At 36.0% G+C, this 12,792-nt stretch overlaps 3 protein-coding genes across 4 annotated transcripts; 1 reads left to right on the top strand and 2 right to left on the bottom strand.

Annotated features, from left to right (window-relative positions):
• Positions 1-3,314, top strand: LOC137738308 (oxysterol-binding protein-related protein 4B-like). Its single transcript, XM_068477946.2, has 6 exons — positions 1-189; positions 452-697; positions 859-955; positions 1,574-1,859; positions 2,135-2,237; positions 2,924-3,314. Exons 1-6 carry the CDS (start codon positions 16-18, stop codon positions 3,179-3,181), a joined length of 1,164 nt encoding a protein of 387 aa, XP_068334047.2. The 5' UTR covers positions 1-15; the 3' UTR covers positions 3,182-3,314.
• A 1,251-nt stretch (positions 3,315-4,565) lies between these two features.
• Positions 4,566-5,403, bottom strand: LOC137736040 (uncharacterized). Its single transcript, XM_068475383.2, has one exon. The coding sequence runs from the start codon at positions 5,308-5,310 to the stop codon at positions 4,705-4,707; it is 606 nt and encodes a 201-aa protein (XP_068331484.2). The 5' UTR covers positions 5,311-5,403; the 3' UTR covers positions 4,566-4,704.
• Positions 5,404-10,441: 5,038 nt separating this feature from the next.
• HCF208 (chaperone (DUF2930)) lies at positions 10,442-12,491 on the bottom strand. Of its 2 annotated transcripts, XM_068477997.2 has the most exons (6): positions 12,154-12,491; positions 11,967-12,076; positions 11,789-11,860; positions 11,238-11,381; positions 10,867-11,020; positions 10,442-10,773 (listed from the first exon to the last, which is right to left on the bottom strand). In XM_068477997.2, exons 1-6 carry the CDS (start codon positions 12,335-12,337, stop codon positions 10,556-10,558), a joined length of 882 nt encoding a protein of 293 aa, XP_068334098.2. In that variant the 5' UTR covers positions 12,338-12,491; the 3' UTR covers positions 10,442-10,555. The 2 variants fall into 2 exon arrangements, with proteins under 2 accessions (XP_068334098.2, XP_088539164.1); XM_088683038.1 differs by lacking the exon at positions 11,967-12,076 and having other exon boundaries at positions 12,154-12,288.
• Positions 12,492-12,792: the final 301 nt, after the last annotated feature.

Raw genomic sequence — 12,792 nt, 5'->3', positions numbered from 1 at the left:
GCTTCTTGATTTGGTATGGTGGGTGTGCAGGTCAAGGAGGAGGAGGAGAATTCCAGAGTTATTTTCTTGACAAAGCCATTGTCATTAGAAGGGGACTCCGATGTTGATTACAGAGCTCCTAATCTACTTAAACGTGTTCTCAGTCTGTTTAAAAACGTACGGCCAGGATCTGATCTCACACGCTTCCAGGTAAGTCCTCTTCTTTTTGTGGAAAACGCGGTTACGTCATACTTTGCACTTGGGTTTCTATAACGTGGACGTTAGAAATAAACTTAAAAACCAGCTTAAAATACCAACATTTGGATTGACAGACACCAATTCTCTTTTTCTTAGATTCATAAACGTTGGAAGTTTAGATATTTTCACAAATTCTAACTAATTACAGTAAATTTGGACAAAAGAAGGACCTTTATTGGTAACTGATATTTTTTTACCTCTCTTGCAATTTCAGCTGTCACCGCTGTTTAACATTCCCAAGTCACACCTCCAGTGTTTCGGTGAATCAGTGTACTGCGTCGGTATTGATTTGTTAGGAAGGTGCAACAGAGCGGAGACCCCTCATGACAGGTTCACAGCTGTTGTATCATGGAGCATTTCTACTTTGCGTCCTATGATCTTCGGAATTGTTCCGTACAACCCCATTCTTGGAGAAACCCATCATGTTACAAGGGGGAACCTCAATGTTCTACTTGAGCAGGTACTTGTATTTATTATTCTGCTGAGCTTTGCTCCAATTGATGTTGCCATGATGCCCCAGCTTGAACTAAATGTCACTAACTACCTTGCGAGTGGCGAGTTTGCGGATCTATATGCATGTATTGACTAACGTTATTGCTTTTTTTGGTTGCATGCTTGCAGGTTTCACATCATCCACCAGTTACCGCTCTTCATGCAACTGATGAAAAAGAAAACCTTGAAATGATCTGGTGTCAACATCCTACTCCCAAATTCTATGGTACTCTCGTCTTCGTAAAAATCATAGTGATCATTAATATAAAAGAAGCAATCCTAATCGGGTTTCAAGTTTCAAGTGTCATGTGAGAATATACATATTACCGACTATTTGTAACATATAATACAGTTAAGTTGCTGCTGCTGATCTTATATCTTCCTTTTCCCTTCTTATACTCCTTGAAAATGAGCTTCTCTTGAGTTGAATGCACATTTTAGATGGAAGTGCTATTCGAGCTACTTTGCGAATCATTCTTTGGTACATTACAGAGGATATGATTTTAGTTTCTATCTTAAACCAGACATCAGTCTGCAAGGGTTCTTTTATCTTGTCCCTTGACATGTTATTTTTCTTTTGTTATCTAGTAAACTCCTTAACATATTACCCGTACGAGGATGTGTTTATATTTTCGGGTCACGCTAATCTTTTACTTTATACTTGTTGGAAGCTCAAAAACCGTTTAATAGTTAGTCAAGAACTGTGGACTCATACAATAATAACGAAGATTTCAGTCTTGTCTGAACTTTGCTGCTGTTTATGTTAATTGACTTTTAAGTATTTTTTCAAATACTCTGTTGTGTTTATATGTCATATTAATCCTTATCGAGAACCATGATGCAGGTACTTCAGTGGAAACGGAGGTGCATGGAAAACGTCAGTTGAAGCTCTTGAATCATGGAGAAACTTATGAAATGAACTCACCAAAACTCTTAATAAAGTTCCTCCCATTGCCTTGGGTTGATTGGGTTGGCGAAAATAGAATCCGGTGTCAAGAGACGGGCCTTGAAGCTGAGTTATATTATGGAAGCAATTCATGGATTAGGGGAAATCCTAGAACAATTAAGGGAAGGATCTTTGACTCAACAACATTCGAGCTTCTTTATGAGATACATGGTCAGTGGGATAGGTAATTCAAGGCTTCCTTCTTCTTTCGAAGTGCCGCTATGTAATCTGCATACAGATCGAAAACAGTGGTCTGATTGCATATATATACAAAAATCAACAAATAAATAAAATTAACCAACAGAGACTACTTTGAAGTTACACCTTGAAAGTTTACGTAACAATCTGTAACCTTGTCTACTAACTATACTTATGCTCAGCCTTGAAAAACTGTACTGACATTTGTTAACACATCCATATCTGTCTAGGTGTAATTCTGGATATTTGGTTTCAATGCAGAACTGTCAAAATGAAGGACGTTAGTAGCGGGAAAGAAACCGTTATATACAATGCAAAAGAAGCCATTTCGGGACTGAAAGCTCCGATTGTTACCGATTTGAAGGTAACTAATTTCTGCCTCTCTATCTCTGAACTATTTAGCTTGGATTGCATTAAGTCAATGTGCCCTACAAAATATGCAGAATGATTGCTCTTCATCCGTTCAAAGTCTTTGCCTTTTTATGTGAGAAATTTGTTTTTGTTTCTTTGAATCTTTTTATCTTCGAAGTCTTTGCCTTACCACATATGAGGTTGTGGAAAGTTGTCCTACATCGGAATATTACGGAAAGCATAGACTTATAGGTTTCGTTTGTTAGACATTGACTTGGATATGAAGATACTCCCCTAAGGGGGTTGGACTTTAGAGATCATCAATTTCTTCCTCCAAAATGCCTTCAATATTGTTAATAATCCCGATCAAGCCAATCCTCATTATCAAACAAGGCCATAAAGAGTTGAGCTACTTCCTCTATCGCCACTTAGTTTCGAGATAAAACCCCAACTTCCTCAATGTTATCATAGCAGATTCGCCCAAATGTGAAAACCCAACAGCCACACGTGTTCCACATCACCTGATATATGTTGTCCATATGTTTGCCTTCAAATGTGGTCACGCCCGAGATGAAGTGTGAGGATGTGAAAAATTCTCCCACGTCAGACAATTGAGTAATAGTGTAATATATCCATTAGTGAGCTATCAACAATGATTTATTGAAATTTTGGATTACTTATTAAATTTGGAACAATCAGGGGGTTTGGCCGAGTGAATCAGCTGTGATCTGGGGAGTGCTGAGCCAAGCAATTCTTGGGAAGGATTGGAACAAAGCAAGAGAGGCAAAGAAAGCAGTGGAAGAAAAACAGAGGGAGCTGCTGAGAGAGAGGGAAGCAAAAGGTGAAACTTGGGTTCCCAACCATTTTAGAGTCACTCATAGCAAAGAAGGTGGTGGGTGGGACTGCGCACCCATCCAGCAATGGGTGCCACCAGCTCCTATTTCTGTACCCTTGTAACTATTTTCCATCATCATAAAACTTGAAACTTGGCATCTTCTAATTTGTGTGAATTGGGAGATCATGATGTTGTTCCATCTAAGATTTATCGTTTCGAAGTGTTTATCAAGTGATTGAAAACGTTTTTTATAAACGTGATATTGGGTTCTAAAAGTACTTGAAGTGCATTTTTGAAGAATAACTAGTTATTTGCTTCCATGCACTTCAATTGTTTTTTCAAAATACACTTGCATTTTTACTAATTAAAGATTGATTTAAAAAACATTTGTATAAGGAAAAGTTTTTAATTATTTTCAAAGCACTTTCAAACACATTTGAATAGGTGTTATAATTTGTGTAAATTGATAAAATGGTAGTCCTTTAGAAGGGTCACACTCAAGTTGCTAATGGTTACAAACTTACCATCCGAATTAAATGGCAGTGGGGCTAATGGATACGTTCATTGGATGTCGCCTGCATTTTCTGTTTTTGATTCAGAAACATGACAAGAAAAATCATGTAGCCCACCCGATGGACTGGGATCACCTCCGGATCCCAGCCTGAGGAGTCAGCTGACCAGAAGATCCCAGTCTTTCATTTTCGTCTTGCTTTGTTTTGCGTGAGAATTTTTCAACACTTAAATTTATTCCTGACCACATGATCAAAAATGAAAGGATGGGATCTTTTGATTAGAGACTTGGTCCATGGAAAAGCTAGCTTCAAAGTACACCTCAATAATTGACAGAGATCAAATTATTTCTCCCTTCTAAACCTATTATTTTATAGGAGTTGGAATGAATCACTTTTCATAACGAATAATTCATCTTCTACTTTCGAGTAGAACAAAATTTTTATTTCTTTCTTCATAAAATAGTGAGTTATCTAATTGAATTCAGTCAAAAGCATCCAGTACCTTTGGAATTTAAACAAATAAATACATATAATACGCTACTAAAATTACAAGATAAGTCCTCAAAAGATTAAAATCTTATTAGATGTCAAAAGTTCACAATTTTGTTACTTGGAGTGTCTTTAGGCTGTTTTTGGCATTTATAAGATCAAACGAGCTTGCATTTGACATATTTTGAAGCTTAAGCAAATAAACATATATTATGCACTACTATAAATATAAGAAAAAAAAACCAAAGAAAACTTGCAAAGGAAAAGGCTCAGATGCAAGATTAGCATCAGAAGAAGTATGAATATTTCAAATAGTGTTTTCAACATATCCTTTTTTACTCTTGAGCAAGAAGAAAACCAACACACACACACAAAAAATAAAAAAAATAAAACAACAACAACCAGAAATTCCTGCTTTCAAATGCCGTGTACATATTTGAATTTTCAATTTTCGGTTTTAAAAACAATTAAAAACTCAAAAACGTAACGGTTGTCAAACGACTCCTAAAATCAACAAGGTTTTTCACTTCATGGTTCCACAAGAAATTTCTCATTACATCCATGGCCACCAATATTTTTTCTTTTTTTTTTTAATTACTAAAACATATATACTAGTGTAACTGATAAAATTGCAAAACCAAAACCTAATTCACAACCACCTCCACTTGCCTCTCCTGCAAATCAGACTCGGTCATCTTGTTCAACGATCTCTCCGTTATCGTATCCAACAGCGGCTTCCACGAACGACGCGACGATCTCTGAGAGCCATAATCCACCATCATACTCAAATTCTCCTGCTCCACATACCTTCCCGGACTCCTCCCTGGACTCCTCCCCGGCGACGACGAAGAGCTCCACATAGGGCTTGGGCAAAACTGGCCGCTCATGCTTGAAGAATAGGCCGCAGGAGACTGAGGGGCAGACGAAGACTGCTTCCTGCTGCTCTTTGCTGCTGCAGAAGTGAGCTTTCTGGCTATGGAAGCCAAGTCGAGAGGAGAAACATCACTCCGCAATGCAGAGTAGGGGAGGAGGAAGTAGACCTGCCCTGGTTGGAGGAGGGTGTCATGCTTCAATGGCTTCGACCCAGTTGAGAGGAGCTGAGATGGAGTGCATACAAAGTGCTTTGTGGGCTTCCCTGTCACTTGCCCTACTGAGATTGGGTGCTCAAAATCCTCCACATACCCATTCAGATGCACCACCTTCACACTCTGGAGTTCAACTTTTGGTCTGCAAGAAAAGCAACCACCCATCCTCTTTTTTTTTTGTTTTTTTTTTTTTTATGAGGTGTGTTTTGGATGCAGAGAAGAATGGAAGGGCGCCCCTTAAGGGAGATATATACATATATATATATATATATGATGTGTGTGTGTGTGTGTGTGTGTGTGTATATGTATGTATTTGTATTTATATATGTAGATATGACGAATGAGAATTTAAACAGGGGAAGACTTTGTGTGGTTAAGGCTGGTTACAAAGACTAGGCCTGCTGAGAAAATATCATGCTTAGTCAATTGTCTTTATTAGTTTACTTTATCTTTCATCTTATTTATTGACGTGTTGATAGTTTTGGAACTTAAACTATATGATTGTATTCTTGAATTGATTTAATGGCTTTGGCTTTGGATTTTAAGTATATCATATTATAGCTATTTTATACCCAAATAAATTTAAAATGATAAACAATGAGATTTTTTTTTTTTTTTTTTTGAAACGCCATACAAAACCTATAAGTTAACATGTTCTTTTTACTAGACTCATTTCCATACGGCATGTTCTCAATTTGATTTTTAGGATGGTGGCTAAGAAGATGCTAAAAAACTTTAATAAGGTTTTCAGTTGTTAAAACTAAAAACGGAAAAATTTAACTCAAAGAGGTTTTAATTTTGATCCTTCAAAACCGAACCATGTTTAGAAAAACAAAATAAACTGTAATTTCATAATTACCTCTTTCTTCTTCGATCCACTACTTATCGGGTTCAAACTCGTTTAAGCCTTGATTTTGCTTCATAAATTTGCAAATTTTAACATTTGCGAGTCAAGACTCAAGAGTGTATTTGGGTACAAGTGATTGACTAGAAGTTAAAGCAGTCAACTGAATGGAAAGCACTTTTGGCTTGGTCTTTGGAAAAGGCTTTTGGTTTGGTCCTTGGGATAAAGATGGGTTGAACCCATAGATTTTGTATTGATACTGAAGTACTTTTATAAAAAGTAGACATAAAAAAAATTGAGTTTAAAAAAATGTTTGATAAATATTTAAAAATAGCTTATTTTCATAATGTTAGATAAAAAAAAACTGAAAACATGAATAAAAATAAATTTATTCTCATATTACAGTAAAAATAATTTTTTTTTCAAAATACAACAATATCAAACAAAATTGGTTTTATCCGACGAGTCACGTTACCTGTTGGCATTATCTTTCGTGGGCGTGGGGCTTGGGCACTGGCAGCCTATTGACTATGGAAGCTAGGTCCCATGAGTGAGACAAAAAATTGTATACAAAATTCTAATGGAGATGAGTGTCTTGCTTCTGCGACCTAGCTTTTGCCGTGATCAGAAAGTCAGAGTTCAGAAAATTGGAAATGGATCTTTTCCGTCAAATTCATCAAATCACCTAATTTGAACCTTTTAAATTTGATCTAACTATTAAAGTTATTATAACTTTTAAAGAAATTCTTTGTTTGTAATATATGGATCAAATTTCAAGAATCCGAATTAATTGATTTAGTGGATTTGATTGAAGGGATCGGAGAGAGGATCCATTCCCAGAAAATTGAACAAAAGAAAATTATTAGAATCCACTTTCTTCGTGAAAATTAAAAATAAAAAAATAAAAATTAAATTTTAAAAATTCAAGAAAGTAGTTTTTTTTTTTTATTTTTCAGTTTCTAATTTTTAGTTTTTTTTTTAATGAAAGTATTTTCCAAATGGGTTTTCGCATTTAAAAAAAATGAAACAAAAACTGAAAACAGAAAAACTATCAAACGGTCCCTTGACTTTCAGTTTTTAGTATTCAATTTTTTTTTTAAATGAAGAAAAAAAAAACGAAATGGTTATCAAACAGACCCTAAAACTACTTTTGTGAGTTTTCGAATTTTAGCTTTAATTTCATACCGAAAAACAAATATCGAACAAGCTTTCAATTTTCTAAACTTGAAAAGAACATCAAACAACCTTTAAATTTATCAAACAAAATATCATTTACTTCAAAAGTTGGTAGAATTGTACTCTCAAATTTGAGCTTTTATTTCCGTACATGTCCGTGAAGACAAAATAGAATTTGACATAAAAACAGGTGTACAAAAATATTTTCTTTTGTAGTTAAGAAACCAAGTCATCTTTGCTTAAAAAAACAGAATGTTATAACGTATTTGATGACGCCTAATAAAATTAATAACGTATTTGATGACGCCTTGGATATTATTGTTTATATTTAATGTAGAACATCATAGTATAATTTATTTGTTAACCAAAATCATAAACAAAGTATTAGTTTTATTGCACAACCCTAACAATAATAACAAATAAACTCATTGTCCACCATTTCTTTCTCAAACAGAATTGCCGCCATTAGTGAACATCCCACATATTACTACTACTTGCAAATAGTCACTGTTTATCAACTATTTAAACGTTGTGTTTTGTTTGAATTTTGACCAACCTGACTCCATAACTTTTCATTCAGCTCATTTTTAGGACGGTCGAATCGGAAACAAGGTTTTCAATTTTATTTGATCTCATTTTCGGAATGATCGAATTGGAAACAATGTTTTCAATTTTATTCGATCATAACATAGTCTTAAATTCAGAATTTTCGAAATTGGAATAATCTCAAAATTTTCGAAACAGAGTTTGAGATTCATATATTTTACACATTTTTTTATATCTCAAACTTTTTATATATGTTATTTATTGTTCTATATTTTGTATATGCTTCTATACAAATTCAATGAAAATATGTAGCGTAGTACTATGTTTATCGTTATCAATATTATAAAAATATAAAAGTTAATTGCAAAGTACATAATTTTAGTAAATAACTATTAGAAAATTACAATTTTCAAAGGTTTTTTTTTTTTTATCAAATAAGCTTGGAACACTTTAAAAAAATTTCCGATCAAAATTGTAAATGTTTAGAATCTCAAGTGCATACATTCCAATTCCAGTCGAATTGTTTTTAAAATATTTGAATTCGGAATCGAAAATTTTAATGACGTAATCGAAAAATTCCAATCCAACTTGAAAATATGATATGACTGGAAAATAAAATACGAGGAGGTGATGTCAACCAAGTAAAATATGTTTAGAAAATAAAATAAATGTTAATTAGCATCATAAGGTTACATTTTACATAATTTAAAAATAAACAGTCTTTATCATGATATGAGAGGCCTCGTGTTGTTGACTGGCATCATTAAACAAGACAAGGTTCAAACATCAAATGAAACTCGGGATCCATTGAATCTTTTGACCGTTCATTCAATCATCCATTGTTTCGGTGTTTGTTATACACCAAAACATATTAGAATTTTTTATATTTATAAAATGATAATAAAAAAATGGATAATGAAATTTACTGAAAATTTCGTTTTGGATTTAGTTTAAGTACAACGACAATAAAGTCTTATCCCATTAAGTGGGGTTGGATAATTTCGTTTAGAGTTAATTATCATATAGGATTCGACGTGAGAATGGAGTGCCGACTGTCGATTACTTGATGCGCTCCCCTCCTCCTTCATCTAGGCTTGAGACCAACAGCGTAAGATAAACTTACATATGCAAAGTTTGGTTTGCAGTTAAACTAAAAGTAATTAATTGTGTGAAATAGTCAAAAGAAATCCATTTAAGGTTTGTGATTGATAATGATTTGAGTGTCATATGAGTGGGAGCATTATTAATTCTTGCTTTACTGCTTTAGTTGTTAAGCAAACATAGAAATTCTCTTGACCTTTTATATATGGGGCAGCATGTTGTTGAAACTAACTCATTGCTCCAAAACTACTCTTGACTCTTCCACTTCATGAAGTATATTGTCTCTGTGCGTGTCGGTGGCTGTCAACCATTCACGTTGAATTGTGAGATTCATTTTTACCAACGGTTGATAGCCACCAATGCGGGTGAATTTGCTCTCGAGAAAGAAGTAAGATTTGGGGTAACCAACCAAATTGGATATCATATTTCGTTTAGCAAGACAGACAGTTTGAAGTAAATGCTAGTACTAAGAAATTTCGAAATGACGGATAAGTTTCAGTATTTTGATAAATCAATATGAAAACATGAGTGGCGGCAACCAGAACACCGATAGTAGCGTTACAGTAACAAACGAACAATGGCGGTGACAATTCAAGGCCACCAAAGCCGGGCCATAAGGGAAGCGGGGTGAGATAATCATTTCGGCCTTTGTTCCCCGTTTTCTGGACAAAACTCAATCACTTAAATTCTTAGCAATTGCGTATACAAAAGTGTAATTTAACTAAAACACATACAAAACCACCTTTCCTTCATAATTCCTCCTATAACTTGGGGGCCCTGATGATGAGTGGTGGGCAAGTAATGTGTTCTTGTCTACTAATTCTGTGTGAAATTCACATAATTCATATGCTATAATTCTCTGCCCTTTCCCAATCATTCACTAGAAGGTCATGGAAGCATATCATCCATCAACAAACGGTCACCACCAGCCCCACCCCACCATGCCATCATCTTTAAACCCAACACAAAACCACTAACTCCACCCTACAACTCTAGCCGCCAACATCGAAAAGAAGGTCATGGAGGTTGCTGAAATGGTATGGACTGTCATGATGCAGCCACCACCAACTTCATCACCCACAAAGAAGAACTGGAAGCTTTACAAGCCAAGAATCAGCGTATGAGGAAATCACGAGCACAAACAAGCTCAATGAAACGTTATCTGAACTCTTAACCCTCTTCTTTGTTAAGAGATTGCCCTCCTAATATAATTTCAATTTGTGTCTATTTTCGATTTAATTCAATACTCGTTTGTTCATTGGGTTCCATATTACATAATCTATGTTTGAAATTCAAATTTTGAGGCAACTAAAATTAATATTGACTATGATAAACCCAATTGGTGGATTTTGAACATAATCTAGGTTTGAAAAATTAATTGGGGCTTAACAGATGTGACATTTTTACTAGGTTAGGTACTTGTTTAGAATGTTTAAAGAGGTTGAAACCAATCTGGAATGAGACTAAAAGGTTGGGGAGTTTTAGTTACTTAATCCTAAAATTTAATATTGCTTTTAATACTACTGTGTTCATTTTTCTGTATTTCCTCCTATTCTGGTGCTAAAAGAACTAAAAGAACTACAAGCAAAACTTCTTCTCATGCTAATCTTATATGAATCACAAAAGAGATCAACGGAACCAAAAAGCTGCATTTAAAATAATAATTGCTGCAGTGTAATTCACATGCTATACGAGGCTGCACATATGTTCCGGGGTTTTTTTTTCTTTACGGGAATGCTCCTATCAAGGCTCTATCTTTATTGCTTTACCTCTGAACTTGTTTGTAAGAGCACCAATCCAGGCTCTGTCCTTATCACTATATGCATACCTCATGGTGGAAGCCAACAAGACAAATCCCTCAACTTTCTGGATCACATTGTCAATTGAATGCTCCACTTGGAGAATCGGTTGTACAAGGAGAGAACGAGTCCCCTGCGGTAGCATCTCCCAAAGTCCAGAATCTGAAACATGAATCAAGGTTTCACTACTATTCCAAGAAAAGACAGTCATTTTCAAAAACAGCGCTGATTAAATAATGCACAAGTTATAGCTACCTTCAATCTGAGATAGGTACAGGGTCTCCTTCAAATCAGAAATGCCAATACTTTCAATCTGTTTCTCAAGCCATCCAAGTACGTTGGCTTTTGAAACCTCATCTGGTATGTTCCAATAGCCGCGTACGCACAATTCATTTTGTACGGATATCATCTGAAATATTTGGAACAACTACATCTGAAGAGCTTATACAAAACATTTGCAAACATAAGCACATAATTTATTTGTTCAGTTACTTATCACTCTCTAGCAACACAACAGAATGTTTTACATAGTCATCCAAAATAATATTGATTTTGTCTCTCCATCTATCTGCCAGGTAAATTTTTTTACTGCGAAGTTTCAAATGTAATAAAAACCTGTTGTGTACCACTGCTATGGTGTTTGTATTGCGCAACAATATGTATGTAGCCCAAGCCAAGTCCTCCTTCTGAGTATCTGAGACATTTTGTGATATAACAAATATTTGCTCACACCCTTGTGGGATGGTCGTCTGATCCATCGGAGTAGCACCCTGCAATATAACTCCACACAATCAGGCTTACGAAAAGGCTGAGTAGGCAGTGCACACAACAAGCTACTCGCATATTCGTAAATTTTTATTACAAAAACACAGTCATCGCCTGTTTCTCTATGGGAACTGGGTTACGATTGAACTCTCAGTGTTTAATGGTATAAGTTGTACCTATTCTAACTCACATAAAGAAATGCTATTCTCTTATCCGGTTATGCCGGTGGAAAACACAAATGCTGTATCATCTTCAAAAGCAAAATGGAACTAAGGGTTCTTAGCAGTTCATATCTTTTGCACCGTAGATGCGCTTATCCATCGAATTTCACCATCAATCGGGTCATGAATTTAGCACCAATGTTAATTGTAATCTAATTAAATGGAATATATAAGTGCCTTGAGAAGTATACCTTGAGAAATTTTCCAAGATAGGGAAGTGCGACAGAGAATGCAGCCAAAGACAGACCCAAAGCCTCCGTCCTCTATCCGAAAACCCAACAAAAAACGCACAAACCCACAAAAATTAAAATAAAATCCAACACAAACTGAAACAAATCCAACACAAGAAAAAACGTTTCATTCTCTTACAAGCTGTGCTGGGGTTGCAGCGGAACCAGCAAAATGGTTCAAAATCAAAAGCGAGCCGAACCCATATCCAATCCATCTTGGTAAGTAGGATTCGTCCAGCCCAGGTATTCCTACCCAAAACCCATCAATCCATCACAATCGAAATCTCAGTCCAGAGAAAGAGAGAGAAAGAGAGCGAGAGAGTTACCGAGTGTGAAGCGGAGCACGGAGAGGTTGAGTTGGGGGTCCGTGGAGGTGCTTTTGGAATCGTCGAGACGAGCGGAGACTGGTAAGAAATTTGTGGGGAACTTTCTGGCGCGAAATTTGGGTGGGATTTGGATTTTCAACCGAATTAACGGATTTGGGGAAAGAATGGAGCTGGTGTTAGTCATATTTTCTGAGGAACTTTTTCTACTTGTCCGGGTGGCTTGGGAGCTGAGAAAAAGTGGGAATGAGTGGAGGGATGAAATGCTGACTTTGAAGAGACAGTCCACTGGTCCAAGTTGAGATTAGGCCCAATTTTGAAATTTTGGGTACTCCTTGGTTGTGGAACCCTAAGTTGCACTGGTAGACACGAATACTGCGACACGCGATATGAGGTACCGTTTGGTACGTAGAACGAGACGGAACAAAGTAGGACAAGTCGTTCCGTCCCACGTTTGGTGCGCTTAAAACGGGTGGAATGAGCTGTTCCACAGGACGAGTTTTGGGTGAATTTTCGTTCCACCTCACCCCCCTGGAACGACTCATTCCACATCCGTGGAACACAAAATTATAACATCTCCGTCTCCTTCTTCTTCCTCCTTGTTTCCATCCGAAGGCATCTTTGCTCCGACTCCGTTCCGTT

The sequence above is a fragment of the Pyrus communis genome, chromosome 13 (assembly GCF_041283825.1).
Source record: "Pyrus communis isolate YQ-2024b chromosome 13, ASM4128382v1, whole genome shotgun sequence".
In the NCBI taxonomy this organism is placed as follows: domain Eukaryota; kingdom Viridiplantae; phylum Streptophyta; class Magnoliopsida; order Rosales; family Rosaceae; genus Pyrus; species Pyrus communis.
Note: the sequence above shows the minus strand (reverse complement) of the source record. Positions and strands in the feature narration are given on the sequence as shown.

Bases quoted from the DNA above. Each gene is read 5' to 3' on its own strand.
- LOC137738308 (XM_068477946.2), top strand. From the start codon at position 16: ATGGTGGGTGTGCAGGTCAAGGAGGAGGAGGAGAATTCCAGAGTTATT. The intron at 190-451 runs GTAAGTCCTCTT...TTGCAATTTCAG, and splicing joins CTGATCTCACACGCTTCCAG to CTGTCACCGCTGTTTAACAT. The intron at 956-1,573 runs GTACTCTCGTCT...ACCATGATGCAG, and splicing joins TCCTACTCCCAAATTCTATG to GTACTTCAGTGGAAACGGAG.
- LOC137736040 (XM_068475383.2), bottom strand. From the start codon at position 5,310: ATGGGTGGTTGCTTTTCTTGCAGACCAAAAGTTGAACTCCAGAGTGTG.
- HCF208 (XM_068477997.2), bottom strand. From the start codon at position 12,337: ATGACTAACACCAGCTCCATTCTTTCCCCAAATCCGTTAATTCGGTTG. The intron at 12,077-12,153 runs GTAACTCTCTCG...GGTTTTGGGTAG, and splicing joins CGTGCTCCGCTTCACACTCG to GAATACCTGGGCTGGACGAA. The intron at 11,021-11,237 runs GTACACAACAGG...CAAATATTTCAG, and splicing joins ATACAAACACCATAGCAGTG to ATGATATCCGTACAAAATGA.